We start from the raw sequence: 12,149 nt of genomic DNA, 5'->3' as shown, positions 1-12,149 counted from the left end.
TTTGGCAGTTTTGGTCCTCCATATAAAATCATCATTGTGGTTGCTTTTGCAGAAATCTAGCCGGCGTGGTACACGTATACCGTGAGTGACTGTGAAGATGGGCGTGTCTCCTGCTGCCGCCATTGTGTAAATTCCAATCCGATCCACTTCAATCCAATTTTATTTAGAAAGCACTTTTCAAAACAACACAGTCGGCTACAGCGCTGTACACAAATTGAAGAAAAGGGGCACAGAATAGGAAAACAACGAGAAAAATAATAATAAAACAGTAACAAGGCAAGGCAAGTTTATTTGTATAGCACATTTCATACACAAGGCAACTCAATGTGCTTTACACAAGGAAAGACAACACATAAGCATCAAAAAACAGTAGTTAACATTCAGAGGAAAAAAAATAAAAAATAAAAAATAAAAATAGGTTACAAAATGTACTTAAAAAAAAAACATACAATAACAATCTTAAAACATTATTCAACAAACTTTAAAACATTTAACATAAGGAAGTTTAAAATAATATTAATATATTAATATATATAATTAATATTATAAAAAAAAAAAAAAAAAAAAAACAATTAAAAAAAGGCACGTAGACAGTAACAAAGTGAACCGAGTCAACTCTCAAGCTGTGTTAAACGCCCGTGAGAATCAACGAGTTTATAGCGGTGAACTGACTAAATGAAGCAGCCCACGCAAGAGCAAACTTTTTGCAGGAGCACCAGGAAGGCCACCAGGTAGAAGAGCACAATGACAGCCTGCGGACAGGAGGAACAAGAGGATGAGGAGGCAGAAGATGTCGACTAGGGATCGTCAAATCAGGAGGGAGGAAATCCAACCGACAACTCCCTGCATTTTAGTCCTTTTTCAAAATAGATTGAAATGCAAAATTATGACAGGTTCACCTGTTACCTGTTGAATATGTCACAAGGAATGAAGTTGGAACGGGCTGGTCAATGCGGCTGAATATGTTCACGATCATAATGTACAATAAGTATTTCATATCAGTTAATATAGATAAATAATAGGAGCCAAAAAAAATCGATTCACAAAAGAATCAAGATTCTCATTTGTTAATCGAATCGATATTAATATTCACAAATCGATTTTATTTAAATTAGAAATGAAGAAGAAGGGGGAAAGGCAGTTGTAGCACACACGCTGTTTTTTGGAAAAAGGCACTTACAATTAATAAAACAATTAATAAAAATGAATAAATGTTTAAAGAAAAAAAAAGACACTTGAATGTCTCTATTTGTCATTTTGTCTTGTCATGACAATATTGTGCATATCTGTACATTGAAGCAGAAATCGTTTGTCAATCAAATCATTTAAAATCGAAAATCGATTCTGAATTGAATCGTGGACCCAAAAATCGGAATCGAATCGAATTGTGAGACGGTCAGATTCCCAGCCCTCATAAATAAATATGTTAACACATTCACTGCCATTGACGGTTATAGACGTCAAAGTTCCATTTTAACTGGGCTGGCAGTGAATGAGTTAAGCGAAAGATGAAATAGAATGAGCGGTAGAGTGGTTAGCACAACCGCCTCCCAGTACTGAGGACGCAAGATCAAGTCCAGGCTCGGACCTTCTTGGGTGGAGTTTGCCTGCGTGGGTCTTCTCCGGGTACTCCGGTCTCCTCCCACATTCCAAAAAGACATGCATGGCAGGTTGATTGGGTACTCTAAATTGTTCCTTAGGTGTGCTTGTGAGTGTGGATGGTTGCTCGTCTCCGTGTGCCCTGCGATTGGCTGGCAACCAGTCCAGGGTGTCCCCCCGCCTACTGCCCAAAGCCAGCTGAGATAGGCTCCAGCAACCCCCTGCGACCCTTGTGAGGAATAAGCGGTCAAGCTCATGTCAGCTTGGAATCTTCCGAACTCCAAGAGGAGACTTGAAAAACATTGTTTGTGGTTTCCTCTTGGAGATTAGCAAACAGTAGGAGGGGCATAGCTCAGGTGGTAGTGTGGCAGTCTTCAAAGCTGAAGGTCACGAGTTCGTTCCTCAACCCTTTAGTTAGTTTTATTTTTTTAAATTCTTTATTTTACTCTCTTCCAAGTATAAATATTAGCCTACTATAAAACCGAGTCCGAGTCTAAATACAGTCAAATTTACTGTGTAGCTACAGTACAACCGAAGCAAGAATATGTGTTTCATGTACAGTGCTGCTGCTTACTAAAAATACATGTATTAAAGGTACAAAGTATGCGCTTACGTGCGTCTAACGATACATTTATTCCTATGACTATAAAGTACGTCCATGCCAAAGTGGACCTTTGTATCATGAATTGAAGCTAAAAGTTGGAAAACCTCTCGACTACATACAGTGGTACCGCTACTTACGAAATTAATTGGTTCCGGAACAAAGTTCTTAAGTAGAAAATTTTGGAAGTAGAGACGCATTTTCCATGTAAATGCCCTAATCCGTTCCGAGCCTCCCAAAATTCAGACATAAATGTTTTATAAAGCATAAAAATGCATCAAAACATGTAACGAATACATGTTACAATTAGATTATTGCACAATAAATGAGAGTTGTGCATAATGTAAAAAACAAAGAATAGAGTTAAGAATAAAAATGATGCTCATTTACCTTTTTAACTGCTGTCCTCATCGTTTTTTGCCCTCTTTGGTTCATGTTCTCTCTCAGAAGTGTTTTTTTCTGCCTGGTGTTTTGCAAAGAACTGATCCAAGGATGTTTTTGTTGTTGTTTTTTTTGTTTTCAAACAATGCTTCGTAAATGTCCAAGGCAAACATCATCTTAGTGAGCAAACACCCGACTGGTGAACACTTTTTCTGGCCGATTCTTTTAAACAAATTCTGAAACTTCATGGAAACTTCCGGTATGGCGAGGCATCTTTTTTTTCCAAAAAAAGGCCCGTCTCGTCGCAATTAAAAACTTACTGTGCCTTCATCAATCACCAATTGTTTGAATTTTTGCACAAATTCGTCGGCCGTTAGTTCATACATTTACGAAAAACTATCGGAACACCTCATGGGCCTCAGGATGAATGATGAGGACGCTGTACAAACACCGATCTAGTATTTACGCTCATAGGTACCTATGGTAGGAAATAGCCATAGCCGAAAGTATGTTGCGTTCGGTAATGTATTTTTACCTTTCGTATCTAGAAATTTCTTTCGTAACAAGAGGCAATATTTTCCCGTTGAGGCGTTTCGTAACTCGAAAATTTCGTATGAAGAGACGTTCGGAAGTCGAGCTTCCACTGTACATACCACGCAAACTGAATATACACATTAGCATTAGTGAGCATATGAGAGGGTTGGGCTATCCTTAAGCCACACCCAGAACAGAAGCATAATAAGAATATGCAGGAGGACATACCTGTTGCGTGTCTATCTGGGCCTCTTGAGAATGAGAAAGTTCCTTTGCTTCTCCTTCCATCCGCTCTTTCAGAGGGAGCTGCTCCTCCTCACAGTTCACGTCCTGGATGGAGCCTTCTGAAAGTGCTAACGGTGGTTCCGAGTGCCAAAGGGGCGCTTCCGCTGCCGCATCTTCAGTTTCCGAAGGTTCTGTCTCCGTATTCTGTGTTGGTTCTGCAGGATCTTCAGCTAGAAAAAGAGAGAAAAACAACGTGTGCTGGACGGAGCAGATGTTCTTTTGAATATCAATAGTGTTCTTGTGCCATCACGAAATAAATAAATAAATAAATAAAATAAAAAAAGACGTCAAAAGACTGTTCCGTAATGTGAATTTCTGTGCGTGTGTAGCACCGGAAATGCTATATTTTCTTTTGAATACATTGTATTTAGAAGAAGATGTAATTTAGCACACTACCCTAGAGGGCAGTGTTGAGCTTTGGTTTTTAAAGGACGGTTGAGTGCACCAGAGAAGAACAATCCCTCACCACCCACTTTTTATATTTCACCTTGACTTGTTGCCATGATCGCTTTTGGCTGCTGAGATGTTTATATGTAGGTCAATTCGAAGTACTTTACATAAAAATTGATAATTAACAACACGATTTATGTAAAAAAATTGTAACTTATTCATTTATAATCTGTTGGCTAATTTTTTATTATTATTTTTTTTTGCCAATGCCATTTGATCGTCATTTCGCCTATCGACTCATCAGGCCTTCTTGCCTACCCAGGAGCGCGTACAAAGCAACGCCAACTGTTATTTGTTGTTATTTTTTGCCTGAGCCTCGCTTTCTGTAGCTGCGTTGATGGAATGAAGGGCGAGTTCTTGAATTGTAACATACGTGCAATGAAGTTGATGGCAGCGACGGCCCGCTCCTGCCGGCGAAAGTTACACTTGTATTGTCTCATCTTGTTGTCACTTGGTCTGAATGTCTCAGGCGGACTGAAATTGGAAGCACCTTTGACCCTAGAAAGTAATTATGGGGAAGGGAGGGCAGGACTTAGTTGGGAGTGTTTCCAGTCAGGAAAATCAGACATGTTTTTTTGATTGAAAACATCAGTCAGTGTGACGACTCACTTTGTGATCAACTCTTTGGAATTCTGTGTGATGGGGGACAGAAACAGAAGAGTCGGTTAACTCATTTTTTTTAACACTTGGAATACTGCTGAGATTGTTCAAATGTGATATGACATGAATATATCATGTCCCTTCTTTTGAAATGGAAGCAGTGTTCCAGAAAGGTTTGCATCTTTAATAGTGCTGTCATAGTTAAAGCGTTAACTAATTAATTAATCACAAAAAATTATCGCATTAATCATTGTGTTACCACAGATTAATCACACTATTAATTTTGACCACAGATGATCCTTTTTAGCCGACAGCGGATGGTTACGTTAAAGGTAGCGGTTCAAGTTTGAGCAATAAACATAACTGTAAACATAAATGTTTACATATGCCGTAGGTCATTTTTCCCCCCATTTTAAATGATGTAAATAATTGATTAGAAAAAGCAGGATGAGCGTGTGCGGTGGATATAAATTTTTCAAGATGTCCTCATAACATTAAATGTCGAAAAAATTAACACATAACAGGTGCGCTTCAAATTTAGCGGGCAAAAAATGTTGGTGAAAAAAAAGCCTTTTTAAGACAGTGATGAATCATGATTAATCAAAATTCTAAGATGTGATTAATCTGATTAAAAAATGTCATCGTTTGACAGCTCTAATCTTTAATGGTTTTGTTAATTGCCTAATGAATACAATATCATAGACATAGACAACTTTTATAAAGCAAAGTGAAAGGTTATATACGGTGCTGCTCAGAAGTCTGTGAACCCTGCAGGGATGGTCAGATTTTTTTTGTAAAAAAAATAAAAATAAAATAACTTTATTAGATGTTTAATCATACCTCAATCTACAATGCTGACATTGAAAATATCTGGACATGAACAAAAAGAATGATAATATTGTCATTCATTATTGAACAAAAGTTGTTGATTTTAAGAAAGTAAGCACTCGATGATCAAAGACCGGGTTTGTGTTTGGCGTTGAAGACAAAAAGGAACTTTTTCACGAGTAGATCACGGGTACTGTTTATTTCTGAGTGGCGCAAACAAATATTGACCTGAACAAAAGCCGCCGTGTCAGGATCCTCCACAGCGCACGTTGCTTTCTCCAGTAGCTTCCTGTTGGCCGCCACTCTGTCTCCATAGCAACGCGCCAGCATCCGCGCACGGCCCGCCTTCTCCTCCTCCTCGTAGCTAATTCGCTCCGTCATGGCCTCCGTGATGACAACGCGCAAAAACAAGCTTCACGTTACGGCGCTCGCTTGCTCGCCAAGGAAGGAAGGTTGAGCGGAAAGAGAAACGTCGGCGTGAAACTCACGACGAGTCTTCCATCCAGAATTGAGAACAGTCGTCTGAACTTGTCGCACACGTTTTGTTCGTGTGTTTTGCAGCTCTCCTGCGCAAAAATAAAAAGTAAATAAAGTTGTGTGACTTTTACATGATATAGACACACACGGTTTCACGTCGCAGTTTGTGATGAAAAATGAGCATTTGGCGCCTCATCGAAACGCATTGAACGCACGGCGGGTGCGACGTTGTCCGCGGCTGCTCGCAAAATTAAGAAGATTCCTCTTCCCTTATTTGCGACTTTAATTAAACGCGTAATGACCCCGCCTCTTTCTTCATGTGGCGCGAGCGACGAGAACGCACAAATGAACAACCTGCGATCGAACGCTCGCAAGGCACGGTTCGTTTCATTTCACTATAAACGTATCATACTGTAGGGGTGTTAAAAAAATCGATTCGGCGATATATCGCGATACTACATCGCGCGATTCTCGAATCGATTCAATAATCGGCAGAATCGATTTTTTTTTTTTTTTTTTTTTTTTTTTTTTTTAGGATTCACACCTTGAGCATGGAAGAATGTTATATGAACGGAACATTAAGCCTTAATATTTTATTTTAATGCTGTTCAAACATGAAACAGATTACAACCTCTATAAGACTGAAATTTCAGATAAATAAATAATACATTTTCATATCAATCTTACACTCTACAAGCTTACTGATTAGTATTTTCTAAATTTGAATGAAAAAAAATCTCAACAATCGCCTTATAAATTCGTATCGGGATTAATCGGTATCGAATCGAATCGTGACCTGTGAATCATGATACGAATCGAATCGTCAGGTACTAGGCAATTCACACCCCTATATCATAGCCAATAAAATGCTTAATTAAACAGTATTTTTTTCCCCCATAAATATCATATGACATGATTATTTGCAACGTGTATGACACAACAAGGTGGACCCACCTCAATTTTCCTGCACATCTCCTCAAGCTCGTCTATCATCGCACCGACTTTCTTGTTGACCTCCACCAAGGAAGCCACACCGTCACTCAGCTCTCCCTGCGAAATCGATTATGAGTGACGATATTAGCTGTCAAACGATGTCTGAAATCATTACACCCAGTGGATGTTTTATTGAGGAGTTACAAATGAATGAATACAATTATTAATGGATGGACTGATAATGAAAGCATGGGTGAATGAATGAATGAACAGCTAAGCGTGAAAATGGATGGATGAATGGATGCATGGATGAATGAATGAATGAACAGCTAAGCGTGAAAATGGATGGATGGATGGATGCATGGATGAATGAGTGGATGAACAGCTAAGCGTGAAAATGAATGGATGAATGGATGCATGGATGAATGAGTGGATGAACAGCTAAGCGTGAAAATGAATGGATGAAAAACATTAGCATGGATGAATGAATGAACTGATTAATAATGTACTGATGAATGAATGAACTAATGAATACGTGGGTGAATGGGGCGAATGACTTAAAGCACTGCTTATCAGGGATTCAGTTTTCGTCGATTATGGCGACACCATATGGACAAAAGCGGTATTGTTTTCCCTTGAATGGAAACCACATTTCCCATGAGGACGAGCGAACGTCATCGTGAACGCTTCATATTTGAGAAGCACTGACACACGCGAACGCTGCGCTCCCACCGCTCCCGCCCTTCCCGCGATGCATTCACAAGCACTCGTAAACAAGGAAGCACACGTTTTGAATTGAAATCACATGATGTGTGGTATGTTACAAAAACAAAAAAATCGAACCTCTTGTACGTCACGCGATTAAATTCAGCTCTAGTTTGTTACTTGTTTTTAATCACACAGGTTTATTTTAAGGATAATTAAGTCTCAAAACAATTTTTTTTATAAATATGGTCCCACAACGTCCACTCAAGAATAATGGAAAACGTCATTTATTACAACGTGAACATTTATAAAACGCGCGAAGAGCCTCGTAAATTGAGGCTCGTAAATTACGCCCATATTTGGACTTCCTGAATGGAGCCGGTTGCGTTTAGCTCCAGTTTGGTCAGTGCCGAGTGTGAGTGTTTGTAAAACATATAAACACAAATGAATGGATGAACAATTTAATGTGGCTGGAATGATTAGTAATGACATGATCAATGAACGAACTCATGAATGAATGGGCGAATAGGGATGAATGAATGAACTGATAAATGAATTAACAGAGGAATGAATGACCCGAGTAATAAACGGACAAACGGAACGAAAACAAACGCACCTTCTTGTGCCGCAAGGCATCTGTCAGCGGTTGCACCTGGCAGGACTGATGTTCTCCAAAGACCTTGCAAAGGGAACACGTGACCAGCTGGCAAGTGACGCAGTAGATGTTGACCTTCTCGTCAGCGTGCTGGGAGCAAGTCACCTGAGCAGGAAGTGAAGGTGGGAGGGGGAGGGGCCTGGAGAGGATTGTCAGGCCTCAAACAAAAACTCAGTTATCTTCTAAATGTGCGTTTTGTTTTGTTTTTCTTTTCTTTTTTTTCCCCCCCACCTGTCGTCGTCGTCGTCGTGACTGCAGACTTCTTTTTTGTAGATGTCGATAAGGTTCTCCACCACAAGGTTGCGCTGCAGGCTGAAGAAGCTGTTGCGGTCCAGGACCACCTCATGGTGACACAATGGGCAGCAGAAATGTCCGCTGCTCACTGACACTGTGATCTGAGCCTGAAACAAGCAAGTTTGAAATCAAAGAATTTTACACACAAAACTATTTTTATTAGCTAATCAATGTCAAACACTGAACAAATTGTAAAAAAAGAAAGATACAAATTAATAAACATAGCACACAGCAGTGGATTCATTCATACAGTAAGCACTTTAACGCACTTGAACGAGACACGACATGTTATTGTTGTATATTATGTAATGGACTATATAGATCAGGGGTGTCAAACATACGGCCCGCGGGCCGGATCAGCCCCGCAAACGGGTTTTACCCGGCCCGCGAGATGATTTTGAAAAGTAAAAAAGAATTTGTAATGTCGGACCAATTAATCAGCTGGCCACAATCAAAACATATAAATTTATAATTTCACAAGCAGTCCTCAGATGAGCACGGCAACTTGTACGGGAAATCGTCCTGGATGTCATTATTTTACACACAACTTAAAGTTACGATTTGTTGATTTATTTATTTCTAAATCATAGACCGACATAAACAAGGATTAACATCCTTATAACATCATTAACTAATTTGCTCCCAAAAACGTATAAATACGTTCTAGTTTAAATATTAACAGCGTTCCAAAGATGTTTTTTTTTTTTTTTTAATGATAGAGCATACCGAAGGCTTTGATGCAGCCTCTGAACTTATGAAGAGAACTGTTGAAGCAATGGAAGTTATTACAAAAACTGCCAGCAGGTGGCAGCAGAGTATAAGAGATCAACCACAGTCATGTTGTTTTTTCTTTCCTTTCTTCTTTTCTTTTTTAACTCTTGTTTCTCTGCTGTTTGTTTGTACGTTTATATGTTCAATAAATCAAATCAAATCGTGTTGCAACAAGCTGTTTCCCCCCCCACAGTTTTAAACCGATTTGTGAATCATGATAAAACTTCGCCCATTTACCTTCACAAAATGTCCATAAGATCAAATTGTTCAATGTGCAGCTGTGAGTTGCCAACTGTCATCTTTTTTCACAAATGATGATCGGTATAAAAAAATGAGACGCTGTACTTCATTGGTTTATCTGGATAAATACAAGTTTTTTTTGTTTGTTTGTTTTTTTCATCAGGAAACCACACACCATAGGAGCAGTAAGTACACAAAATGGCTTCTTCTCCCATGTCGTGTGTGGGCTCGCTCATAGTCGAAAAAGATTGGTGCTATACCTTGCTTTCGATTGTGTCCATGTGTGTACCCAGCGACGCATGCAGAAGGTCACACTGACACGTCCATTTTGAGTGCATCAAAGAAATGAAGACACAGTTGCTTGCTCTAAATTTTTAATGGGTCAGTGTGCCGCTACTGCCAGTTCCAGCAGTGCCGGTCGTGGTTCGTGAGTGTCGGCTGTAGTACTCGCTGAAAAACTCTGTTGGGATGGAAAAGGCCGTGTGTGTAAGGAAAGATATAAAAATACAAAATACAAACTAGTCCAGGGGGAACATTGGCGGCCCTGAAATAGTTTGATGGAAGCCGCAGCTGCTGCTGGGCCTCCCGGATTGACAGCGCGGATCAAAAGCTCCAAATGGCAAACGCGTTGTCGTGCTTGGCTGCTTGCTGGTCACCATCATTCATTTCAATGGACTTATATGGAGATGGAAATAGGAAATATACGTAGAACGTCAATCAAGTCAAACGTGAAATCTGCGATAAACCCTCGAGAAACAATATTGTCAAACTCAACCGTGTTAAACATTAAACGATTCCAATGTACTTTTTTAAACTATCATTTAAAATTTTTCATTTTATTCTTTTAATCGCAGTATATATATATATATATATATATATTAGGGGTGTGAATTGCCTCGTACCTGACGATTCGATTCGTATCACGATTCACAGGTCACGATTCGATTCGATACCGATTAATCCCGATACGAATTTACGAAGTCGATTGTTGCGATTTTTTTTCATTCAAATTTAGAAAATACAAATCAGTAAGCTTGTAGAGTGTAAGATTGATATGAAAATGTATTATTTATTTATCTGAAATTTCAGTCTTATAGAGGTTGTAATTTGTTTCATGTTTGAACAGCATTAAAATAAAAATATTAAGGCTTAATGTTCCGTTCATAAAACATTCTTCCATGCTCAAGGTGTGAATCCTAACCCGAAGTCAGACGTTTTGTTGAATATTTTTCCATTAAAAATGGAAGTTTAAAAATCGATTCACACACACACAAAAAAAAATCGTTTTTTTTTAATCGATTCGAGAATCACGCGATGTAGTATCGCGATATATCGCTGAATCGATTTTTTTTAACACCCCTAATATATATATATATATATATATATATATATTAGGGATGGGACCATACGGGTAAACCACAATTCGATACGGTGACGATATTTGGCTCACGTTATCAATAATATCACGATGCACGATATCTACAATTTTTGAGACATTAATAAATTAAAAAAAAAAGCAATTTATTACGATATGTGACTGAAAAAGCCAACAAATGCCCCTAAAAAGGAAAATGTCTAATTATGCATTTATTCAATGCCAAATTTTTTTTACAATGCACAAAGACACATGTAGTGCCTCACTGCCTCTTAGTCTTTTAACTGTAAACATTGTAAAGTGAGACAAATTAAAGTGCATCAACATTTATAACATAACACCGCACAACTGGACACATGACATCGATATCTACCGTCAGTGTATCGATAATTTATTGCAAAAGAGAGCGCAACGATATATTGCGATATCGATTCTTTCTCCCACCCGTATATCGGCCGATCAATCATGGCGGCTTGACCCCGAACAGGACGTAAGTCCGGCACTGACCTGGTAGACCTCATTGGCGCACTTGCGACACAGGTTGTGCTGGCACGGCAGGATGACGATGGGCTTGTGGAGGAGCTCCAGGCAGATGGGACACATCAGCTGCTTCTCCAACGTGGCAAACCTCGCGTCCCCATCGGCACCGTCGCCACCGCCCCACCGCAGCTGACTCACAGACATGACGTCCGTGCTGCACTTCCTGTTGATGGCCAATCGTATCACTTTGATTTGCTCATACGTGACAATTAACGGCATTAACTCAGTTGCTCCCAATAACGTGTAAATATGTTTTTTTAAAATGTTTTAAGTGTCCCAAAGACGTATTTATACGTTTTTTTGGGTTTTTTTTTAAATGCTAGAGCATACAGAAGGCTTTGATGCAGCCTCTCCACTGCAAAGAACGGTTGCAGAAATGGTAGTTATTACACAAACGGCCAGCAGGTGGCAGCAGAGAAAAGGAGATCAACCAGGGCCATCTTAAAAAAAAAAGCTCAATTACTTACAATTTTAAATAGATTTGTGAAAACTGATGAAACTTAGCTCTCCTTTAATGCTAATTGCTGCAAAACGGAAACAGATAGAAACATACTTTTTTTTTCCTGATGAAATCTTAATCTTAATCTTTCTTTTGATAGGTTCCATGCTTTTATAGCAATTGAACACAATATTCTGTGGGCCTTGCAAAATCAGTCAAAATCCAGTGGAACAGCCGTGAGCGAACGGGATTGCGAAATGTGAAAATGGCGGCGAGTTAAAAGTCAGAATGCCGAAAATGAAGGCAGAATCCTGCCAACCTTTTTTTCCCCCCTCTTCACTGACCTCTTCCATAATTATCAAAGACTCTTCTAATAGCTTTCTTTGATCCTTGAATAGAATACTTCTGTAAAATACAACTTTTAAACAAAAAGATCAAAACA

The 12,149-nt window shown here is 39.1% G+C and overlaps 2 protein-coding genes across 2 annotated transcripts; both read right to left on the bottom strand.

Annotated features, from left to right (window-relative positions):
• Window positions 1-603: 603 nt before the first annotated feature.
• Window positions 604-8,148, bottom strand: LOC144013379 (tripartite motif-containing 55-like). Its single transcript, XM_077512168.1, has 8 exons — window positions 8,010-8,148; window positions 6,710-6,805; window positions 5,767-5,844; window positions 5,507-5,662; window positions 4,460-4,482; window positions 4,224-4,348; window positions 3,344-3,570; window positions 604-752 (listed from the first exon to the last, which is right to left on the bottom strand). The coding sequence occupies exons 2-8, from the start codon at window positions 6,746-6,748 to the stop codon at window positions 672-674; spliced, it is 729 nt and encodes a 242-aa protein (XP_077368294.1). The 5' UTR covers window positions 6,749-6,805; window positions 8,010-8,148; the 3' UTR covers window positions 604-671.
• LOC144015017 (E3 ubiquitin-protein ligase TRIM63-like) lies at window positions 8,096-11,412 on the bottom strand. Its single transcript, XM_077515322.1, has 2 exons — window positions 11,236-11,412; window positions 8,096-8,449 (listed from the first exon to the last, which is right to left on the bottom strand). Exons 1-2 carry the CDS (start codon window positions 11,410-11,412, stop codon window positions 8,231-8,233), a joined length of 396 nt encoding a protein of 131 aa, XP_077371448.1. The 3' UTR covers window positions 8,096-8,230.
• Between the last annotated feature and the right edge of the window lie 737 nt (window positions 11,413-12,149).

This window comes from Festucalex cinctus, chromosome 2 (assembly GCF_051991245.1).
Source record: "Festucalex cinctus isolate MCC-2025b chromosome 2, RoL_Fcin_1.0, whole genome shotgun sequence".
In the NCBI taxonomy this organism is placed as follows: Eukaryota; Metazoa; Chordata; class Actinopteri; order Syngnathiformes; family Syngnathidae; genus Festucalex; species Festucalex cinctus.
The sequence above is the reverse complement of the archived record's forward strand: the minus strand, read 5'-3'. Positions and strand labels throughout refer to the sequence as shown.

Bases quoted from the DNA above. Each gene is read 5' to 3' on its own strand.
- LOC144015017 (XM_077515322.1), bottom strand. From the start codon at position 11,412: ATGTCTGTGAGTCAGCTGCGGTGGGGCGGTGGCGACGGTGCCGATGGG. The intron at 8,450-11,235 runs GTCAGTGCCGGA...TGCTTGTTTCAG, and splicing joins GCGCCAATGAGGTCTACCAG to GCTCAGATCACAGTGTCAGT.
- LOC144013379 (XM_077512168.1), bottom strand. From the start codon at position 6,748: ATGATAGACGAGCTTGAGGAGATGTGCAGGAAAATTGAG. The intron at 3,571-4,223 runs GTATGTTACAAT...CTCTTTTTCTAG, and splicing joins TGCCATCAACTTCATTGCAC to CTGAAGATCCTGCAGAACCA. The intron at 753-3,343 runs GTATGTCCTCCT...TCCTGTCCGCAG, and splicing joins CCCAGATAGACACGCAACAG to GCTGTCATTGTGCTCTTCTA.